Consider the following 22,932-nt stretch of genomic DNA (forward strand, 5'->3'; position numbering starts at 1 on the left):
TCGAGCCCGCAGGGTCGACATCGTCAAGTCCTCGCACTCCGGGCATCCGCCGGCAAGGAGTGCGGCAGCGGCGTGATCGCGGCCCAGGCAGAGAGCGCAAATCACGTGGCGGTCTCCGGAACTGAGCGGCACGTGACACGAGCCGCAGAGGGAACGAGACATTTTGAAACAAACGCTCGGCTCTTTTTGGGAAAGTGTGACGCAGCGGCGACAACACTTGAGCAATAAAAGGATATAATGCTGCCGGATAGCAGAGCAGGCACGGAAGGCTGAAGGTGGCGAAAATGCAGCCGGCTTCTTCAGGCGCTGTCCTAAGCTTGCTGTGCTGTGCGGTCAACGACGGCGGGTCCCAGATCCAGCGATGCGAAGAGCTTCGCTGAAGAACAGAAAATAGAATATGCAGCCCGTGAGCCCCGCTTATATACACGTGGCCACGCCCCACCTGTAGGCAAATGAAGCCAGGTGGGCACGAAGCGCCCTCATTGGTCGCCACGTCACGCGGGCTCACCGATAGGCTGCTGCAGTTGCCAGCAGAGCAGCCAATAGCACGCTGGAATAGCCTGCTATGGTCTGCCAGGCTGCCGCACTGCGTTGACAATATTACAAAATTAAGGATAATTTTGAGTTTTTCAGTAATCTCGAAGAAAGAAAACTTTCCCGATGCGTAAGGAACTTACGCAATACGAGAGAACCTCTCGTAAGAGAACTGATGGTCTCCCAAGAAACTTGCTCTTGACGCTCTGTTTATTGCTTGTAATGTTTTTGTTTCTCCCCTTCTTTATTACTGACTATCTGTGTGTATGTTATCAAGATAATATGTATGGGTGTTAAATTCAAACATTGACTACATACAAACTAAAATGATTAATTAGACATTCTTTTAAAAATTAAGTCATTAGTCACCTTCATTTATATAGCGCTTTTTACAACACAGATCGCTTCAAAAGCAACTTTAGTGATATATCAAATTAATTTAATTACTACATTTAATTATTTAAATGGTTACTAGTCAGATGCCAAATTTAATTAAAAACAAATGAAAATGAGGGTGTAAGTATACAGTCCAGTCAAAGGACCAATGTTTTTGTCATCACACCGAGGTTGTAGTTAGAACTACTAGAAGATTCACAGAATGAAATGCTCAAATTTGCACTAAATCAACTGTTTTGCCAGATGTGACAGAGCTTCATTCAACTGTTGACAGCGACAAAATGATACGAATTTGTATCGGTCCAGAGTTTGCGACATTTTTAGTACACTAAAATATTCGCCAAATAATTATCTTGGTCCTGGAAATTAATTGTTAGTGGTTTAAGATGAATATATAGAAAACAAACAAGTTAACTGTTAAAGCTGCTTTATTTTCTCACCAAAAGCATCATTTTACAGTCACTACCCATTGGCTCTCCAACATCTTTTGGGAACTCCTTTCAGAAACTGTTGTAAATCAGTGCATTGCAATAGATTCTTTCATAGGCGCGCAAAAAAACCCCGAAACAAACAAAAAAGAACAGCAAAAGGGTGTAAGAAACAAAAACACACAAGGCTGATTTTTCTTGTTATCCTGAAGTAAAATAAAAAATGTTTTCTTTTTTTGTTCAATATTGTAAAAAAACAACAACAACAAAAAAAAAACCTGACAATATACTGCAGAGAAAAGGGATTGGGGGCACTAACTTCTAATAATTAAAATATGAAAATATTAGCTAAAATATTTACATTGATTTGATCAATTTAAGGGAACACTTTCATTAGATTGATTTCTTTTGCAGTCCATTAAAGCCCTCTTAAACAACATTAGCACTCCAGATCAGAACAGAACAATGAAACAGATTAAGGGTTAAAAACTATTTTAAAAAAAATGTAAACCACCAAGAATTTAGAGTCGTAGTGTGTACACAGAAATAAAGATGTACTACTGTAGAACACATTTGAAATGTGTAATCTACTATACGCAAGCAGACCAAAATCAGACAGACCAACATAAAGAAAGGTTTCTTTGAAGCCACCAATCTTACTCAATAGATTCAAACCAGCGTTCCTTCCAATCAGCACTTCAGCAATATCAACATTTGTACAGCTGTTCGGAATTCACATTAATGTTTTTCACCTACAATCTTGAGTTCTTTCAAATCCGGATTTTAGTAGAACCTCTTGTTCCTCTCCTGACGCTTCTGAAAGACCACAGCACCAACAACTGCACAAACCACAATTCCCAGCAGGGCACACAGCAGAAGTAGGAAGACCTTCCAGCCAGTGAGGGGTGAGCTTCGGAAATTTCCCGTTGGATCATCAATATTGTCTGTTTTGCGGGAGAAGACATGACAAGACAAGCAATTGAATGAAAAATTCTTCCGCCAACAATTCGAATATGTCCGCAACTACACATCAGCAGTGTTACCTTTTGGCGACTTGAGGAGACTGACACTTGGCTCAATCTTCGTCCAGTCCAGGTTGTCCTCCTCAGGAGTATGTTCAACCATCAGCTGGTACATCTTCATGGAGATGATGTCATGGTTATCTGCACAGAAGAAACCGTGCCAGTGAGGTCTGGCAAAAGGCATCAGGACTACTGTGGGCTGTGGAGATTTCTGAGTAACACTTACCAGAGAGATCTCCTGTGGCCGCAGAAGCCCCAAAGTAGTATCCTGTGGGGAGGCGGACGCCCCCAATATCAATACATTCTTTCCAGTCGTTCCGGTCATCCACATCTACCATAATCTGTGAAAACATAATATAAAGTAGCTGTGAAAAACCTCTACATAATCACCTCATATATTAAAGGACTTTTATCATAAGGAACTCAAAACATCTCCACATTTCAGATGTGAAGGGGCATTTCTTTAAAGTATGAAAGGTTCAGGAAATGGAAAACGAAAGTCATGAAAAAAATGGTCATGATTGTTTCAGAGCCAAAATGAAACGGCCAGTATAAAACAATATAAAATGTATATTTATGCATTTGGCAGACGCTTTTATCCAAAGCGACTTACAGTGCACTTATTACCGGGACAATCCCCATGGAGCAACATGGAGTAAAGTGCCTTGCTCAAGGACACTGTTGGTGACGACTGTATATACACTTCAGGCCCATTCACACCAAGAGCAATAACTATAACTATATAAAAGAGTACACACCAAGACAAGACATAGTTCTGTTTATTATAAGCAGACACTGCAGTTATGTCATCTGCAGTTTTAGGGTACATATACACGGCAACGATGTACTGAAAACGGGGGAAAGAAAATGTTTCCTTTGTGTTTTTCGCGTACAGACAACAATGTCAAAACAAGCCTCGTTCACACGGATCCATAAAAACGACTAAAACACTGTATTATACTAAATCCAGGCCAGTATTTGATGGTCACTTTGTTAAAGAAACACTACGCACATATAGACCTATAGATGATGTCACCGTTTTCACACATTTTTGACAATTATATCATCATTTAAAAATAAACTTGTACTTTTAAAACCGTTTTCAAAAGTTTGAGTTTTCAGGCCCCAAAAAACGCTGTTGTCATGTAAATGACAGCCAATCAGAATCCATTCAAATGTTTTTATCGTTCATCAGCTGGAAAAAAAATTATTCTGAAAGTGATGGCAACAATATTGTTCCTCTATCCCGTAATCATTATAGTTGAATTGTGAATTCTGCTATTCTAGTCTTATAGTTAGAACTAGATCTTTATTGCTATAGTTAGTTATCGTCCTTGTTGTGAACGTTCAAAAGTAAGTAAGGTGTTAACGTAAAGGGTCAGTATTGTTTTTATTTTTTATAATGAAATTGATACTTTTATTCAGCAGGGATGCGTTAAATTGATCAAAAGTGACAGTACAAACATTTATGGTGTAAATATATAACAAAACATTTTCAAATGAATGCTGTTCTTTTCAACTTTCTATTGAATCAAAGAATCCTGATAAACTATTATCACTGTTTCCACGCAATACTAAGCAGTGCAACAGTTTTCAACATTGACAATAAGAAGAAATGTTTCTTGAGCAGCACATATTACAATGATTTCCGAAGGATCATGTGACACTGAAGACTGGAGTAATGGTGCTGAAAATTCAGCTTAGACATCACAGGAATAAATTACATTTTATAATTACAATTTTAAACAGTTCTTTTAAATTGTAAACATTTCACAATATTACATCCTGATTATCACTGTATTTACAATTATTGAGCTCTTACCGTGAGTCTGCCTTTGGAGTATCTAACAGCCAGGTATGTGTCATGATCTTTGTTTCTGACTTCCACAGAGCACCCTCCCAATTCAGTAGACCGGCCGTCTTTCCCGTGATCATACGGCAAGGAGCCGTTGCTCACCATTGCAGAAATATAGGGAAAAGAGCGCTAGAGGACCAAAATGAATATGAATCAAATTTATTCCATTGATTTATGCCTATATAGACCCTTTTCACAGACTGTGATGACACGTTTTAACGGTCATCAAAGTTTTCTGTTTTTAAATTTTTTTTTAAATGCATGTACATTTAAAAGGCTTATACTTTGTATTTTATTACTTTTCCATCAAATTATAAAAAAAACATGTTACCGCTGCCGTGAGGGTGTTTCGAATACAGCGTCTATGGGAGTGAAGGTAAAAATGTACATTTCTCTCTTTTCACTGCCGTTATCAATCTCACTATTTTTTCCCTCTTTTTGAAAGTTTTGAAATCACTATTGTGGCGTTTTTCTTTTGCTATTTGAGCAAATGGGCACACAAACATTATATTTAATGTATTCTCCAGGGCCGTGCAGAGAGTTCTTCAGGGGCAGGGGCTCAAATGTAAAAAAGGGGCTATATATATATATTATGCTCATCAAGCCTGCATTTATTTAATCAAAAATACAGGAAAAACAGTAGCCTAATATTGTGAAATATTATTACATTATGTTCTTTTTAACTTTGTATTAATCCAACAATCTTGAAAAGAGTATCACAGTTTCCATCATTGACATTAAATCCTCATATTAGAATGATTTCTGAATGATCATGTGACACTGAAGAGTGGAGTAATGATGCTGAAAATACAGCTGTGATCACAGGAATAAATTATATTTTAAATTATTTTAAAATAGAAAACCATTATTTTAATATATTTCGCAATATTGCTGTTTTTATCAAATAAATGCAGGCTTGATGAACATAAGAGACTTCTTTCATAATGCTGCATAATATTCAAAAATGGTAAAGTTAAATAAAGTCCTTTCACGTAACCATTTCGCCAGCCTACACTTCACATAATAGGCCTGTGGCACTTGGGTTTTGATAGTTTCATGAAATAGTAAACGGTGTATCAATATACATAAATACAAGTGAATTTAACACTACTTACCATTAATGCGACTTTTACTGCTGCTGTGGTTTTGTGCAGTGATTTGTTTGTTGTCCGTTAAAATCCATTTTGTCAGTGATGCAATTTATAAAATGAGCCAAACCGCAGGAAATCGTTCCACAAACGTTAGTTCGTCTGTCCATGTAATTTTCAACCGATTTATGAATAAGAACAGAAAATTACCGCTTCACATCGCCCAAAGGAATTTGAACTTGCTTTGCCAGATCACGATTGGTTGGTGTATATACATGACAAACGGGCATTGGTGAATTGTGTAATACTTTAAAATATATCATATATAGATCTGTAATTAAATCAACACATTAGCTCTGATTATGGATGAAAAAAAAAAATATTGGTTTACTTTTTTCCCGTGAGGCCACACACTCTCTGAAAGGACCATATTTGACTCGAGAGCCGTTTCCGAACAGTGGGAAATCAGCTGTCAATCAAAACGCACGCAACGCAACGCGTTATGGCAACGCCTCAACAGAAATTGTCCGACTTTTGAGCCGTCCGTTACTATTGTATACATTATCATGTTATAATAATCACATTTATTTAGTTTTATTGACCACGATATTATCATTGATATTTGGCTGAGAGGGGCACTTTTGATTCATTTTGAAAAAGGGCAGGGGCTCGAGCACCCAAAGCCCCCCCCCCTCTGCACGTGCCTGGTATTCTCGCATTCACAGCTATAAAAGTTAACCCAACTATGACGACTTCCGTTCTGAGAAACCCGGAAATGTGAAAAGGGTCTATTGTTGACACAAAAATGGTACTTTGTACCTTTACACAGCTGTTCCTGAATCAAACAAATTATCTAAATTTATAAAAGGTCACTGTAAACTACTGAAATCAAAATAATCAACATTGTGAATATTTTTCACAAAATTATTCATCAACAAATTATGAACGATGAGGGTAAGAAAATGACATGGACCACATGATGCAGGCAAAACAAAGAAAGCATTGCTTATTTGAAAAATAAGCGTTGACAGATCATTTCGAAACAAATTCAAAAGAGTGAAGGGATAGTCCAAATAAAATATATAAGGACTGTTTCTCTCAGTTCATCGTCTGAATGAAAATACCTGGCACATAATCCTATTCAAACTATCCCTTAAAGATGAGGACAAAAGCTCAGATGACCAGAAGCAGACCAAACATGCCAGAAGTCAAGTATTCTTAAAGCCTCAAAACATATTTGCTAGTTTGGATCTAGATATCTTTGAATTTAGTCTCAAGTCAATTTCTGATCATGAAAAAGCAAAGCTTTCATTCAAATGAAGGTAAAAAAAAAAAAAAAAAAAAAAAAACACAAACATTTTACATCTCTCAACTCACATCCGGAGCCTCATCGTTAGGGTATGTGTCTATAAAAATGGCCAACCCATGGAAATTGGCACTACTTCCAAACACGGTGCCTGTAGAGAAAGAAGGAGCCATGAGTACGGCACACTTACATCCATTCCTTGGAGATCATTACGGAAGGTATCCACAAAAATAGCCAGGCCTACAAAATGGTCTTGGTTTCCAAAGACTGGGCCTAAATGAAAGCATGACACAATCAACTGCAGGGAAGAAAGAGCTGACTTGCAAATGGATCACAGATGGACTACACACACAAATAGACAGCATTATAACTCATTACAGATAAAATCATGACGTGCACAATGGAAATGGTCAGAGAAAATGCTTAAAACGGGACCCGAACCTGCAATTTTCCTTCACAGGATCACAGCTTTCAAACTTACCAGAATGTAGTCTCTCCTTCGTGTACCAAACGGCAAAGCCATCTCCATGGAGATTCTTCTTCCCTGATCCGTGAACTTTAAACTGCACATGCATCTCCCAATCCTTCAAATAGCATGGCTAAAAAAAGGCAGAAAATTAACATTACTCAAGCTTTGTTTCACGTTTGATAAGATGCTGTGTTTTAGGGCATTTTCGCATTCAAAAACCATTGATTTCAATAGGAAATCACATGATCGGGAATTTCGTGTGAGGGTGAAAGATTTTGCATCGGGATCAAGTTGGATACATGAATTTGCCGAGTTGATCAACAGGAAGATGCTTGGTTTGAAAGCAAGTGTGAGATGTGTTTGACAATGTGCAATGACAATTATTTGGCTGTGAAATTTCACCCGACATTTCACCAATGTGACCGCATCTAAGACATAAATATTAGTATTGCAACTTTTAGTGTAAAATAAAATTAGGAATGGCCTGACAAGCCAGACCCACATCAAGATTTTGGGTCTGGGAACACACCATTGGCAGGGCTCAATCCGAGGGGCGGGATAAATGGTTGTCTTTCAAATTCCCTCTGCACGCAATACGATAGCGCTACAACCAACCAGAGCCACGAAGAAGGTGAAGCGGAGCTAGTTGATAGATTAAACTGTTGCTGTATCCGGTCGGCAAAACTCTGAAGACATCCTCTCTTACGAATGACTTCAGTGCCGTTCTTTGTTCTTTCCTCAAAGAAAAGCTTAACTCCAAGTCATTGAGAGTCGCGGCTAAAGCCGATTCGAAAGACCGCTGTTCGCCAGCTTCTTTGTTTACAAGTAGCAAATAGATATCTTCTCTTATTTTCATGCCTAAGTATGCCTGATAAAATGTATTGTAGGAGCTACTGTTACGCTCACTGTTCATATTATTGCTCTATCATATTTGATCTTTAATGTAATAGAACAGTGAACGTTTAGAGCTAGACTGTAAACATCCTGGTCTGAAAACGAGGTGTTCAGGCGCATTGTTGGCGCGTTGCTATATTGAGGCAACTGAAAAAAACTGTGCCATTGACATTTAACGTTAGTAATATGCGCATATAGCCGGAGGTACACGCGAACACTCTGCTTATTACACGCACAGGGGCGCACAAATATTTTTAAATATTAAAAATAAAAGGATTCCTCTCTGAAAAAAAGTGTTGATGGAGACTGATTGGTTTATTATTATTGCACGTATCCAACATACTGTTACACGCACATTTTCTTTTCAACTGTTTACACTCACAAGACCCAAGTAAACCGACTGTTTCACAAGGATACTTACCTATACAGTAGGGATGTGACGGTGAGGAAATTTCCCCACCGGTTAATGGATGTGTGACAATACCGGTATCACCGGCGGAGGCTTTTAAATCACTAATTCTATCTAATCGAAAGTAACATGCACACGACCGCTCTGGATTGAAAACGCACCAGTGCGCACACACCGTGAATGACAGCTCGTCTGTAAATGTGCGCTCTGTGAGGCCATGGGTGCGTCTCAATCAGTTCCCTAGTCAGGGCACTGATCAAGCATCGATCAGTCTATGATTGAGATGCACACCATGAATGAATAACAGTTCGTCCGTAAAGCCTTGTTTATACTCGGTGCGCGCTGCAAAAATAAATGCGCGCAGTCAGCGTAGCGCGGAGGCTCGTACTGCGGAGCCAGGCGAAAGTAAACAATGCGCGCTCTGTGCGGCCATGCACATTTTACTTTCGGTTTTGAATTAGCGCCAATTCGGCTGCGGGTTGCTTGAATTGTGGGTTCATTAGCCTATTATTTTTTAATGAAAAACACAACAACAAAACAAATGACAAACTCCCTTAAATAGGCGCTTTTACGTTTCGCTTTGAAACCAAATCTTCCGCGATCATCTCAGTCAGCTCCTCACTCTTAAATCTGATAAATGACTCCTGCCGCTGCCGAGACTCACAGTCGGATCCTGCTTTATTAAGCAGATACGTTCAGTTTTTATTTGTACTGTCTGTTCTCTAACTGAACTAAATTATTTTATTACTATAAAAAAATCAAAAAGACGGTGGGCGGTGCCACGGTGGGCAAGTGATGTAACCGGTGTTGAGTCTGGACACCGGTAACACCGACTATCGTAGCAAGCCTACTATACAGGCATTTTGACATCATTTCGTGTGAATTTGTCCGTTCAAGAGCAAAGACATGAAAGAGAACGCAATTTAATAGGTTATTTACTCGCTGTCTGAGGCGCTGCTTTTCTGGGCACGCCCTTCGGATGTTTGCGCTCATGTGATTACTGTACCGCTTTCCTGTAGTAATGTAGGGAACCACATTACTATAGGCTACATAAAACATGTAATGGTTCATGTTTTTACTTGTGCATTCAATTTAGCTTTAATCTAAATGACGCATGTGTGCTGAGTGAACGATCAGCAATCAAGAGCATGCAACAGAAGAGAGTTCTCTCTTTCTCTCTCTGTACGCTCCTCATTTTACTTTCTTTGCTATTGCCATATCCAACCGAACAACAAACTTTCTAGCAATGTCTCTGAAAAAGGGATGTGTGGCGCTCGAGAAGCTCATGCGTCTTTGCCTCAACAAAATTACTCACGAAACTTGACGTCTGGCAGTCAGTTTTCTGTGTGTGTGTGTGTGTGTGCTTCAGATAAGTGCGCTCAACAAACAATCCATTAGAAGTTTAAACTAATATTACTTTAAAACACGTGGAAATAATAAACTTTAATGATGAAAGAACTATGAGAGTGATCACGATATAGATGATAATCGGATTACAAGATGTCTGCTTGGTTTTGATTGAGGCAGGAACTGTGTGGAGAGGGGGCGGCACACAGCAGTTCATTTGCATTTAAAGGCACAGGCAGAAAAACTGCCTGTTCTTGACTGTAGCCAGAAATGGGTATTTACAACATGGATTTATAAATGATATGTGGGGCATTTTAAGCTGAAACCTCAGACACATTCTGGGGACACCTGAGACTTAAATTACATCTTGTAAAAATGTTTTTTAAAAAAAAATCAATTTACTTGCATGTCATTTGACCATTAAGTGGCATCAGAGAACAGTGAACAATGTGTGGTTAAATTATTGAATTATTAAAATATCAAGAGGTACTTCAATAAATATTTTATGTCTAAGGGGATTGGCTGACATAAAAAGTTTGGGAACCGCAGCTGTAGGTATTCAATGCAGTTTTACTCACCACTGTATTCCAGATGGACCCATGTTTGCTCCTCTCATCCGGAGTTAGACGGACATACTGGCTGGTTACTAAAGTACTTCCCCAAAAGTCCCACTGACTTGAGGGACTCGTTCCAACACCTGATCATCAGAAAAATTAATATTCATATCATTTATTTAGTTTGTTCACGGTGTCTTGGATGTCAGTCACAAAAGTGTAAAGTGAAGCATATGTACACACGCTGTAAACCATGAGAACATCATGAGAAAAACATGAATCTAGACATCACATTCACTGGGCTTCAAAAGCCGGAGACTTTATACACTGTAAAAAAAAAAAAAAAATTAATAAAAAAAAGTTATCAGTGAACCTTTTTTTTAATGGTTTAACAACATATGTCATTTTACTGTGAAATAGTCTGTCAAATGTATGTTTTTGGATGTAAAACGATTAAATACCATATCATTTACAGTAAAAAAAAAGTAAAAGTAAAAGTAAAAGGACATTCCCAGAAGCCCCTGTGATATCACATATGATTATACTTCACTTTAAAAAACATCTTCTCACTTTTGGTTATCAGTTAATGTTAATTAGGGGGTTTAGTGTTACATTTGATGTTATTTAATTATTGTTCATTTCATTTTTTTAGCATCATATGTGTTACTCTGATGGTGTTTTGTGTTCATGACTGTGCACCATCTTCATAAAAGTATTGACCATGTTTTATGAACAGGCCACTTACCATGAACTCTGATTCATCGCGTGGCTTCCTATTGCAACCTGCATTTGATTGTTACATTTTTGACGCCATGTTAGCATTGAGACTATATACATGGCAAACACAAGGTTAATATCACAATCCATAAAATTTTAATTACTATATAAAACATTTGAAATTGACAAGTGATAGAAAATCTCAAATACATTGACGTGATTGAAAACTTATGGAAGCTTGTTTCTGCAATTATCTTGCAATTCTGACGTTATGATATGTAAACTCACAATTGCGAGTTAAAAAGGTTGCAATTATCTTTTCAAATGTTTTATTTTGTGGCGGAAAGAAGCTTCCATAAAAAAACTGTATTATCACAGTGGCTGTCAGCACATTTTAAGGTACATATCAGATTTTGTTAGTTCAAGTAGATTGGTATATTAACATGGCTGAATAAAACATATGGTTACAAGTTTTACAGGCATTCTGCAATACTGGAAACACCATCACAGTAGTTTTTACTGCACATTTCTGGCAGCTTTTGATTTTTTTTATTACCTTAAATGTAATGGGATCATTTTTCCAGTGAACTTGGTAATCCTCTTAATTTTGTAACATAAAATGAATATGAAATATTATATATTTGTGAAATTGTGAATGTGCCTTTTGTACAGACGATCATTGTGTTTTTGCTTTCACTGAAGCACAAGATGCTCTCTGGAGCATTCTCACATAAAACTTTAATTTGATTTTAATTCATAAACAAATTTGCTTTCTGTTTGTTTTTAAATATTTGGACCCCAATGTACGTACAAAACAGTGCTATGCAAGAACTAACCAATAGCGTTTTGACAATTTGCATGCTCTGACTGCGTGTGAAGGCAGATTCCATTACTACCTGCACTATTAATGCAAACCACCCTCATCTGTTCAAATAAAGGCGCTGACTAGTTTTGTTTACACTAAGTTGTGTTCCTGTAAAGACTGTAAACTACTTATATCCCTGCGGTACATGTTCCCAATAAAATACATGAGCCATGACATTACAAAATGAAAGGTGACATCCTCCTCAAGGTAAGTTAGTGAAGAGATAGCTTAAAACACGTTAGTGATGATGAGGCTAAATTACGTCAATAAACCACAACACTAGCTACAGCTGCTACTCACCCTGATAGGGTTTAATGAGCGAGTGCTCCCGCTTCAAGTGCTCCGCATTCCCGTCCGTTATATCGGAATATACGGAAGAAAAGTGGACTAGCCATAAAAGTAATAGTATTCTGTGACACACCGGCATTTTACGAGTTACACTTTGTTGAGTGTGAAGCCACAAAGCTGGGCTTCTTTCTCGTGCCATTTTTAACGTCTTCCTTCCTCCGCGCCTTCACTTCCTGCGCAGCGAAGAAGACGCGGGCTGCGTTTCAAAGCCTAGTGAGCTGCCTACCTAGTTAGCATAATTGGGAATCATAGGCACGAGCACTCTAACGCCTAGGTGGGAGGCTCAAAAGGTTTTGAGACACTTAAGTTTTCCTCTTTCTTTTACTTCAATTCAAGTTGAATTGTTTTGTTTTATTTTGATATATGGGTAGTTGACAAATAAGCAGTAAAAATGCTTTTTTGTTAAACACCACTAAATAATATGCACCAAAAAAAAAAAAAAAACATATTATGTAGTGTGAAGTCTGGGGCCGGTTGCATAAACCGTTAAGACTAGTCTTACAAGTTAGACATAGCCTACATTTTTTTTTTCTTTAAGACTGTTCATAATTTTTTTAAATCAGTTATATAAAAACATAGACTGGCCTAATTTGATACGAAAAGTAAGACTGAATGCCACTTGCCTAACTGCTAGTGGCTCATACTAGATCTTAAGACACTGTCTTAACATAATGGCTTAGTTTATGCAACTGGCCCCTGGTGTTTGAGAAAATATAAGGGGTCTACTTTGTCATTTCTTTCACAGTTTTTTGATCATTTTTACTGAAATGTGTCCTTTGGTGTGACAGAAAGAATGAAGAACAATAGGGGTGTCGCACCAAAGGACAACAGAACACTTTTATAGTGGTGAAAAAAAGCTAAATATTTGAACAATTCTGAGACAAAACATGTGCACGGCATGGCCTTCACAGTAACACGACCTTGAATGGATTCCTTCAACTAATTAAACTTGTCCGTGGAACTTAAAATCAGGATATGGTGTCACGCAGGAGGACATGGTTTCAAAATTATTCCTGAGGTATTAACATTTGTATGCTTTTCTTTTTAATTTATAAAAGTTGTAATTTATTTAACCGTGCTTGAGACAGTCACACCATAGGACAATTCTGAGATTTGCCTCAAAAATGTAAAAAAATCTAGACATAGCAGTTTTTATATCAACTGGTCCATGTAAGACAAAGACATGTTTAACCATTTACTGCATTTTAAATGATGACAATACTAATTATAATAATTTTTATCTTGTCTGACAGTGAAAATTGCACGTCAACGACCCATATTTTGTTGTAAAATACTGTTTATCAATTAGCTTGCACATATATATAGTACACATTTTGGTAAATTCACTTTTATTTTTAAAGTAAATGTCTCAAATTAGCTGTAGAGCTGAGTATCAGCTTGTCTGTAAAGTGGCAGACATCTTTTTTTTCTAAGTAAGGTAAATGTAGATGCATTAAACTGTAATGTAATCTATAAAAAAAAATATTTAAACTAAAAGACCTAACAAATTAAATACATTAAAAACCATTTCGGAACAACAGCACACAAGTATTTTCTTACTGAAAAGTAGTTTTATTTTGAAAACAAACTTTACAGCCAAGGCACCCATTACATAATTTCATTAACATGCATGTTTAACCAGTTCAACATCATAGATCAGTGCTTGCTCAAGGACCTTGTCCTTATTCTGGCAAATGTCACATAATGCAAATATACAATAAATGCACTTGATGAAAAAAAGAGAAAGAATTAATATACGTCATATTTATAACAAACATTAGAAATGCACAGCATCCTTTTGGCACATACATAAAACATAAATAAATTATCAGTAGGCAGGAATGCCGCAGGGAAGAGTTTTTTGGTTTTTGATGTTTTTGTAATCCTGGTGCTTAGCAACATAGCAAATAAAGAGCATGGTACATTACGTAAGCGTTTTTCCGCTACAATGTTCTGCGTGAACATCAGTGAGGGGTTGGGCAAATTCTGAATGCCAATCCCTCTGGAAAATCTTCTGCAACTGCATCTGAACGGTTTGCTGGCCCTTCCCCACCGCAGAACCTGTCTGATTCACAACAAGCCCAACCCCTGCCGTCTGGGTGAAGTAATTCTCAGACCAGTTGGAAGTTCCTGTAAAACACAATATGACAATCGATCATCGAAGCAGGATTATAAATCTGACATCCACTTTATTGCATAACTCATATTCAAAGTGCTTCAATCGTATATGTAAACATGGACTGTTTCTGTTGGCAGGTTTTTATGATTCAGCGCCAAACCTGCCATCAGGTCGCTGCAATGTGTGTGAAAATTGTGCATGTAGACAGCTAACATACCAATGTAAACAACTCGATCAGTCACCATGTACTTGGCATGGTTGACACGTGCAAACGGAATCCTCTGCTGCTCTCGTGTTGAGGGCACCTCGAAAACTTTCTGCATGTGAAATGTTTATCAACATTAAATCATCAGCAATGCCTGGATTTAAAAATATATATTTTTCAAAATATAAAGAGCACAGAGAAACGTACAGTATGAATGTTGCAGCTCAGAGGGGGCTTGTTGAGGACTGACAGAGACTGAAGAAAGACAAACATGGCACCCGGAGAGTGACTCCAGCAACTGACCAACAGCTTCACCTCAACACCTCTGGTACAAGCAGCCTCACGGAGGGCTGTGTCGATGACAGGCCAAAACCTACATGGCATAAAAAACATTATAAAAATCATAGAAAACAATCTTTCAACTAGTCAAACTAAGCCACATTTGTGCACTAAATACATTTTCAAATTAAATTAACTTACTTTAGTTAATGGAATTATTGTTCCCACCAATGATATTTTAGTATTGAGATACTATTATTATTATTATTATTATTATTATTATTTTTAATTCGTTTATTTTCCATTTTTATTTAAGTTTCAGCAATTTTGTGTCATTTTTATTAGCTGTTATTTTGTTTTTTAAAATATCTACACTTTTTTTATTTTGTTTAAATTCCTGTTTTAGTTATTTTAGTATATCAAAATGAGAAATGTCGCTTTGGCTGCTAGCTGTTTGCCAAAGTAGTGCCTCTATTATGCTTTTCCAGATATTACCTTTCATGTATTGTGTAATATATCTGTCTTTGAATGTAAAAGGTGTGTTTCAAAAATCAAAGTCCTCAATAAATGTTGTTATTGTCTCCCAAAAGAAAGAACCGGAATTGCCGAAATAATAATAGAAAGTACCGAAATAATACTTTCTATTCAAACCTACATGGCTGTCCACAAACAACATCTGCAATGACTAGGGGTGTAACGGTGCATCATATATCGAGATATCGCGATATAAAAATGCGACGATATACATCGTTGATGTAAACAATGTTCTTTGTGATATAGTTCGTTTTATCCAAGGCTCAGCTTACTGAATTTATAAGGTACAATTCACTCGAAAATTTGAATTCTGTCATCTACTCACCCTCATGTCATTTCAAACCTATGTGATTTTTATTTAACTTCAAAACACAAATGAATATATTTTTCAAGAAACCAGTGACACGAGTGTATCATTAAACCCCTAACAATGACCCGAGTTTGGTTCATAGTGTGAACATGTTGAGAAGATGCTGTTTTCTGCACTTTCAAAGGATGAGGACTAGGGCTCGAATTGATAAGGTAACCGACGTCATCGTTATTGTTCATATCACGGTGCATAAAGTGCTGAGGAAGCCTCTGGAGCTGAAATTCAGTTTTGGTAATGGCCGCTTAATTTCCGACATACGCTGTAAGTGGTAGACTAATCACAAAAGCCTAGGCCATCTGACCAATCAGAGCAGAGTAGGCTCTCAGAAAGGAGGAGTTTAGAGAGACCGAATCCTTTATCGAACTGTTTCAGACACTGTGAGAAAAGAGGTGATGCTGGAATGTCAGCAATGAGAAAACTAAAGTTGATTGAACTAAAGCCTATTGTAGGAGACCTCCAAAACAAAATTAGGAACCTTTAAAATAGCATAATAGGGGCAATATTTCTTTCATTTTCTTTAGTGTTTCTTTCTATTTTTATGGTTTTAGTTTTACTCAATATCAAATGGTAAAGATTACCGATTGGGCTCCGTGAACTGGGACATGGGAAGGTAGTCCATCACAGATACATAGACAAAGCGCTCAGCATCAGCAATCACTGACAGGATGCTTGAGAGGTCATCAGAACGGCCATGTGATGATAAAGGAGGAGGGGAACTCTAAAAGAACAAGTCAAAGAACAAACTCAATTTCTGCACACACCAAAAATGCATGTGTCATGTTTCGAAACAAACACAAATTAATGATATAAGACAAACATACGGTCCATGCAATGTATTCATTAAAAAGTGAAAAGGGTGGCAATATGACAAAGAGACAACATTTCTACGCAATGCATAAAATGTGCCAGCACAAAAGTCAGAGAATGAGTGGAATTGTGAACGGGTTGAATAAAATGATTGCAAAACATGCCATGAAAAAAAAATATATTATGAATATGGTGAACAAAAAACAGACCAAACAACAAAGTCAACTTGTGAGAGAAACACAACTCACAGACAAATAGACACGTGCAGGGACACCGTTGAATGTAACAGCTAATGGGTACTTAGAACTGGAGAGCGCAGAGAAACGGCCCGGCCAGAAGGGAGGTAGAGATCCATTCTTCTGAGCTCCAATGTCCCAGTACACGTCAAATATCCGTGAAGCGTCCTGTGCAAGACAGCTGCAGTCTTCCACCGTCACTCCAACCTCTTTCACCTATTAGAAATATTGACTATATTTCAGCATCTGCATACATATTTATAGAGGATTGTTTATTTGGGTTGATGGTCATTTCGACATTATAGTCCAGGTATAGGTAACCCAACCCTGGAGCAAAACTCTGCAGGACAGGAGCACTCCAGGACAGGCATTATTTATCCCTGTTATTGTCTAATAAAATGCACTGGGATAGTGAATTAAAAGAAAACCCATTAACCATTCAATAAGATAATGATAGTGATTGATATTGGCTGCATCCAAAAGCTGCCCTATCAGGCAATGACTTTGCAGGCAGTGTTTTTTTGCACAAAGGTACCTCACATTCCTGTTTAGCCAGTCTGAGTTCCTAGTTAGTTTCCTAGGTTGGTATTAGTTTGCACACACCTGTTCCTGTTCACTTTCTTTACGCCTTGTTCAGTTCTTTCAGTTCCCTTGTCCGGTATCGTCTATGTTAACGTGGTTGTGTTAATGTTTTTCTCCTGCAATCTCCTGAGTGTTTGGATTTAATAAATACTGTGTTTGTTACTTATCTCATTCGTTGTGCACGTTACAACAACAAGCGCAAGCTTTGGTGATAACCATAGACTGTAAAAAAATATGGACGTAGTGTCCGTGACGTCACCCATAGGATTTTGATGAGCAGTTTTGAAGCATAAAGTAGGGACGAGCTGGCCGTTGCCATCTTGGCAGCGCGTCACTCCCGGATAACAGAAAATGTGCAAAGAGGCGGGATGTGGGTGGAGCTGAGGTGACACGATGACTAACAGACAGCAGATAAATGGCTATCCACCTATCACTCAAAGTGGCTACGCCCTTAATTATGCAGAACTTTAAGGCTTTATATAATGTAAACGAAATTCACCCCCCTCACAGTTGTCACGAAGGGCAAAATTTGCCGTATAGACCAAAACCACAATTTGTACCAGGCTGTAAACATGTTTTAATCTGCTGTAAAGTTGGGCATTTTAACATGGGGCTCAATGAGATTCTGCTCCCTTCTGGAGCCTGTCCCTAGCGGCCAGTCGATGAATTGCAGTATATATCACTTCCGTATTGGCTTCAAGAGAAATTGCGGGAGGTTGCCACTTGGTGAAAACTAAGTGAATATTTATTAATTTCTCACTAGAAAATTGAAAAGTGGAAAAGGTTGATTAAAAACATACATTTACACACAAACTGACCACCAATCGTACATTTCAGAATTTTTTTTTTTTTTTACATGTTTTAATTTTGTTTAGCTCTACTGTCACGGAATCTAAAAGGTAGGGACACACCAAACTGATGCCAAAGAACTAGCTCTGATGAAAGCCGACTGTGTTGTCACCTCGGGTCAAAAAAATTGCACTTGGACACACCGAGAAAACTACTGCCGACGGTCAGCTATCGCGCACGTTCTGCGTCTGCGTGTAAATGAGACTATTTCTGCAGATATAGTCATCTATATTCGTCATTCAAAAAGGGAAACCGAAACTGCAGATACACAAACGGTAAACAAAGCAGCGTGCGGATCACTTTCTTTATTCTACTCCACTCATATTAATTAAAATATTTGCTCAGGAATACTCAGGTAAGATGACTTCGAATTAGAACAGCCTTCTATCTGACTCATTCACTAAGCTGAACAGCTAATCAGCCAATCACAGACGGCCCGACGCCGATTCTACATGTTGAATCGGCCCCCCAAAAAAACCCAACACTGTCCGACCAGAGCCAACAGTGCAGAACACACCGAAAAAGTCAGTTGATGCTAAAAAACGGCCTGACGTTGCCTGACAGCCGATTGTAGGTGTGTCCTGGGCTTAACACACAGGGTTGTGGGATATCATAGGCAGCGAAGGATACATCTATGTTGCTTTCAAAAATCGATCAGATAAAGGTATTTCTGTGACAGAATGTGGCATTTTTCAGCTTCCGGATGCAGCCTTGGACTCACCTGGGTAAGAGAACGCCAATCCATGTTTGCGCTCCCTAAATACATATGCTTCTTATCCACAACCCACAGTTTGGTGTGCAAAATGCCTCCAGTGATGCTCTGTAGGTCAACTCCCCTGACCTCAGCCCCTGAGAGAAAGCACAAAGCAAGTCAGGATGCATAACATCCATTCCAAATCATTCAACCTCTTACAATTCTCAGTGTATGCATGTAAACGTGCAATCGACATGCTGCTGTACCTGTTGCTACCAGTTCGTCTGTGTCTGCAATGTATGGCTGAGGGGCGTTTACTGCAATCTTCAACTTCACTCCTTTTGGTTCCAGCTGCTTCAGATGGTTGAACACTTTTTTGCCCTATAGAGAAGATAGATATTAACTGCCTTTCCCATATAATCAGAATCAATCCTTTCCTATTATTATCCACATCTTACTAGATCATATGCCAGTGACAAATGTTCTGGAGCCTAGAGTGCATTATTCTTACTTATGCACAGTAAAATGTTCATGGCACAACATACCAGCACAGACGAGGGTTCTGTAAGGCCAAGGTCTGAATCTCGGAGTGTGAAATAGAAAGCACCAATGTGGACAGAGCTGTTTGCTCTGTTTAATAGATTAGTCCAAGTCTCTGAAATGCTTGGCAGGTGTGGCGAGCCGGAAGGGAAGCTGAGGCCCTCAGGGACACTCTCAACAAGAGTGAGCCTGATGAAGAACATTTAGAAACACATTCAAATATCTTAAACTCGCCATTTAGATACTTAAAAAATACTTAAGGACCCGTTTCCTCACCTACAGTCAGAGATGCACGTCTCTTGAGGAATCCAGAAACTTTCCAGCCAGTGCAGTTCCAGTTGTGACATCAGGTGTGACATAGATTTAGGGACTCCATACTGCCAGATGTGCAATGCAAATCCACCGAAGAGAAGCAGAATGGAGGGCACGAGGCAGAAAAGGGAAAAGCTCCTTCCTTTTGTCTGCTAAAACAATATAAAATGAATATGACAATAAAACAATATAAAAAGAAAGACATGCTATTATCTTATGCAAACATCTATCTAACAAGAAATATGCAAATGTCTGTTACTGATGAAATTACAGTTTTGTGGCTTTTTTATTTCTCATATCCTGTTCTGTTGAAATTCTGTTCTGTCTTTGATGGCAAAACAAATACTTTGAGGCAACTAGACTCAAATACTTCGAATTTGTATGTGTATGCAAATCAAAGTGGTCAAATTAGTCCAGACTCCAGAGAAAAACATTCTGGTCTGCAGATTTTTTCTTTCTTACCAAGTAATTTTGTCATGTTTTCCAGTAAAAAAACATCTCAACATTTTTAATAAAGATACATTTACTTGAGGAGCAAAATGGCTTAGTATATTGACTCTTTTTATTCAAAAAATGTATAACAATTACATGAGTTGAGCTTAAAACAATAATAAATATATTCCATTGGAGTAAAAAGACAAAGAGTAATTTAAAGGGAAACAAGATTACTTTTCTTACCCCATTGGCTGATATTTTTCCATGTTTTAAACAGAAAACTGGCTTTATTTTGATAAATCATTCAGCAGAAGCAGTATCTAATGCCATGTTGCTTCTTAAGTAATTGTATATTAATTTAAAATGTATAGATATTTATACTGGACAAGAAAAAAATACTGAATAATGATTCGCAGAGATTCCCTTCTTGAAGGTAAATCTGTCTGTTCCATAGCATGCCTTTCAGGAGGTTTAATACTTTAGGATTAGAGGGTAGCTCAAATCTCTAACCCTTACAATGAACAATAATAGTATGCTTGCCTAAGCAAACCCCATTAATTTTGCATATTGCATGTAATATGATTCACCTCACCTTTGAGGGTGTGCACGTTTTTGCCTGGGTGTGTTTGGTGTGAGTAGTATCGGCAGTTTTGATTCCCTGTCGTGTTTCTTTAAAGCATTTTTTACTATCTTTAGGTTTCTGCATCTTAGCAGTTTCCTCCTGACCACTAAGTGTGGATCCATCATCGTTATCTGAAACAAAGCACTGTTTCACATTATTCTCTGTGACACGATTTTCTTCTGTCTGTTGTAATTGGGATACATTTCCTTTTTCCTCTCTCAAAGTCTCTTTGCAAGCTTGATCCGAGGCCTCGCGTTGATCATCAGAGGAGCATGAGCTCAGATCCTCTACAGCAGCATCCTGTCCCGACATCTGCTCATCTTCTGATACGGTCTCTCCACTTGCAGTTTCAAATTCGGAAACGGGCTCTACGACAAGATCATTGGTCTCATAGATGTCCCTGAGTGGGGGTCGCTGCAGTGACATGTCAGCCTGATCAGGGTCTTTTATAATCTCAGTCATTTGATCAAGGGATTGATCTATTTTTGGGGAGGTGTGATCCGAGATATCACCTTGAAAGAGAACATCAGCGAGGCTTGTGGGTAAACGAGCTGATGGGATGGGCAGTGCTTTTTCTTTCCCCCCAGATACTGACATTTTCAATCTTCCAGCCTCTGTAGAGCCAGCTTTCTCTTTTTGGCCCTGCTGGCTGGATCCATCCGTCTTCTGTGATGACTCTGCACTCTGGACGATGACTCTCTTGCGGCCCAGGGAGCTTTGAAAGGTAGGGATACGGGACAACGGTGGTCTCCCTGCTTTACGGGATTCCTCTCCATCCTCCTTCATCTCGGGTGTTGCTTTCTCATTATCTTCCTCGTCTATCAAATGTTCTGCTGATCTAAAATGTACATCCTCTGGTTCCTATAGCATAAGTTGAATGCAAAAACATAATATAATGGGTAACATATATGTAATTTGTTGTTTGTACACATTCTTTTTACACTTTGGTAGATAGATAGATAGATAGATAGATAGATAGATAGATAGATAGATAGATAGATAGATAGATAGATAGATAGATAGATAGATAGATAGATAGATAGATAGATAGATAGATAGATAGATAGATAGATCCACATCTCTTGATCTCTAAATGCAAGACTGGTTAGCAAATAAGTAATTACCGGAACAAACGTTTGTCTAACATCAAGCAAGGTCAGTAGAAGGTGTGTACGACAAACTGAAATATTTAAACGCTATAGAAAAAAAGCTGTAACCTTTTTAAACACTAAGCCAGCAAGTTTGAAACCCGAGCTAGCACGCAAGCTACTCACCATGACCACAGCCGAGAACTTGTTAACTTATCCGTAACGAGTCACTATTTTCAAAAATAAAAAAGGTAACTTATACGTTAAACAAAACGTATGCCTATCTGCACGAGGTTGTAAACTTGTTGTCGGTCCAGTTAGGCGGATACAGTGTGGAAGAGGTGTGTAAAGCCGATGCTGTTTCTGTCTGCGACGTGGCTGCAGAACTACAGCTCACACAGTGCGGTATAGTGAAGAAAAGAGAGAGAGAGTGAGAGAGCGAGCGAGAGGAAAAAGTGAGGAAGAAAAACCTCGCCTACTAACACGCTATGAGTTCAGACGTTACAAACCACCTCTGACTCACAGCCTGCGAATCTATTACTGACCGTAGATCAGTGCGACTGACAGAATTCAGGTTAATGTTATGAAATGATGAGTTCATTAATTACAGAGTATATATAACTTAAAAACCTGTTATTTAAAACAGACTGTTGATTTGCGCGCTTTAATCAGTTCGTGTGATGAAAAGCAGGTATAAATGATAATGATAGGAATAAATAACAGCTGACATGACGGTTATTTGATGGCGCAAACTTGAACTAACCGCCAGTACTAGTACCATGGCGTTGATTGAGGGCTCCTCTGCAGGCCAAGTGCGGTAATGCAATGAGCGAAATGTATAAAAGATTTTTCTGATGTAGCAGGGCTAAGAATGAATATGAATAAATAATTCAAATTACAAATCAGGTAACATCTGGGAGTTATATGTAAAATTAGTTTTTATTAACAAAACTTGTAAGAGGTTTAATATGTGGTTATAAAGGGATTTTTCAATTCAGGGGCGGGTACTTTTGTCAAAAGCTGAAGGA

The 22,932-nt window shown here is 38.3% G+C and overlaps 2 protein-coding genes across 4 annotated transcripts; both read right to left on the bottom strand.

Moving 5' to 3' along the window:
* Positions 1-1,342: 1,342 nt before the first annotated feature.
* Positions 1,343-12,414, bottom strand: lman2 (lectin, mannose-binding 2). Of its 2 annotated transcripts, none has more exons than XM_079839234.1 (8): positions 12,185-12,414; positions 10,327-10,445; positions 7,111-7,228; positions 6,820-6,902; positions 4,203-4,364; positions 2,607-2,721; positions 2,402-2,521; positions 1,343-2,302 (listed from the first exon to the last, which is right to left on the bottom strand). In XM_079839234.1, exons 1-8 carry the CDS (start codon positions 12,369-12,371, stop codon positions 2,142-2,144), a joined length of 1,065 nt encoding a protein of 354 aa, XP_079695360.1. In that variant the 5' UTR covers positions 12,372-12,414; the 3' UTR covers positions 1,343-2,141. The 2 variants fall into 2 exon arrangements, with proteins under 2 accessions (XP_079695360.1, XP_079695361.1); XM_079839235.1 differs by lacking the exon at positions 6,820-6,902 and adding an exon at positions 6,701-6,780 and having other exon boundaries at positions 12,185-12,411.
* Positions 12,415-13,790: 1,376 nt separating this feature from the next.
* pld7 (phospholipase D family, member 7) lies at positions 13,791-22,446 on the bottom strand. Of its 2 annotated transcripts, none has more exons than XM_079838424.1 (11): positions 22,091-22,446; positions 20,787-21,677; positions 19,724-19,908; positions 19,453-19,636; positions 19,174-19,288; positions 18,935-19,062; positions 16,795-16,998; positions 16,318-16,457; positions 14,764-14,929; positions 14,569-14,668; positions 13,791-14,362 (listed from the first exon to the last, which is right to left on the bottom strand). In XM_079838424.1, exons 1-11 carry the CDS (start codon positions 22,091-22,093, stop codon positions 14,157-14,159), a joined length of 2,322 nt encoding a protein of 773 aa, XP_079694550.1. In that variant the 5' UTR covers positions 22,094-22,446; the 3' UTR covers positions 13,791-14,156. The 2 variants fall into 2 exon arrangements, with proteins under 2 accessions (XP_079694550.1, XP_079694549.1); XM_079838423.1 differs by having other exon boundaries at positions 19,724-19,911; positions 22,091-22,306.
* Between the last annotated feature and the right edge of the window lie 486 nt (positions 22,447-22,932).

The sequence above is a fragment of the Gobio gobio genome (genome assembly GCF_949357685.1).
Source record: "Gobio gobio genome assembly, chromosome: 16".
NCBI lineage: Eukaryota > Metazoa > Chordata > Actinopteri > Cypriniformes > Gobionidae > Gobio > Gobio gobio.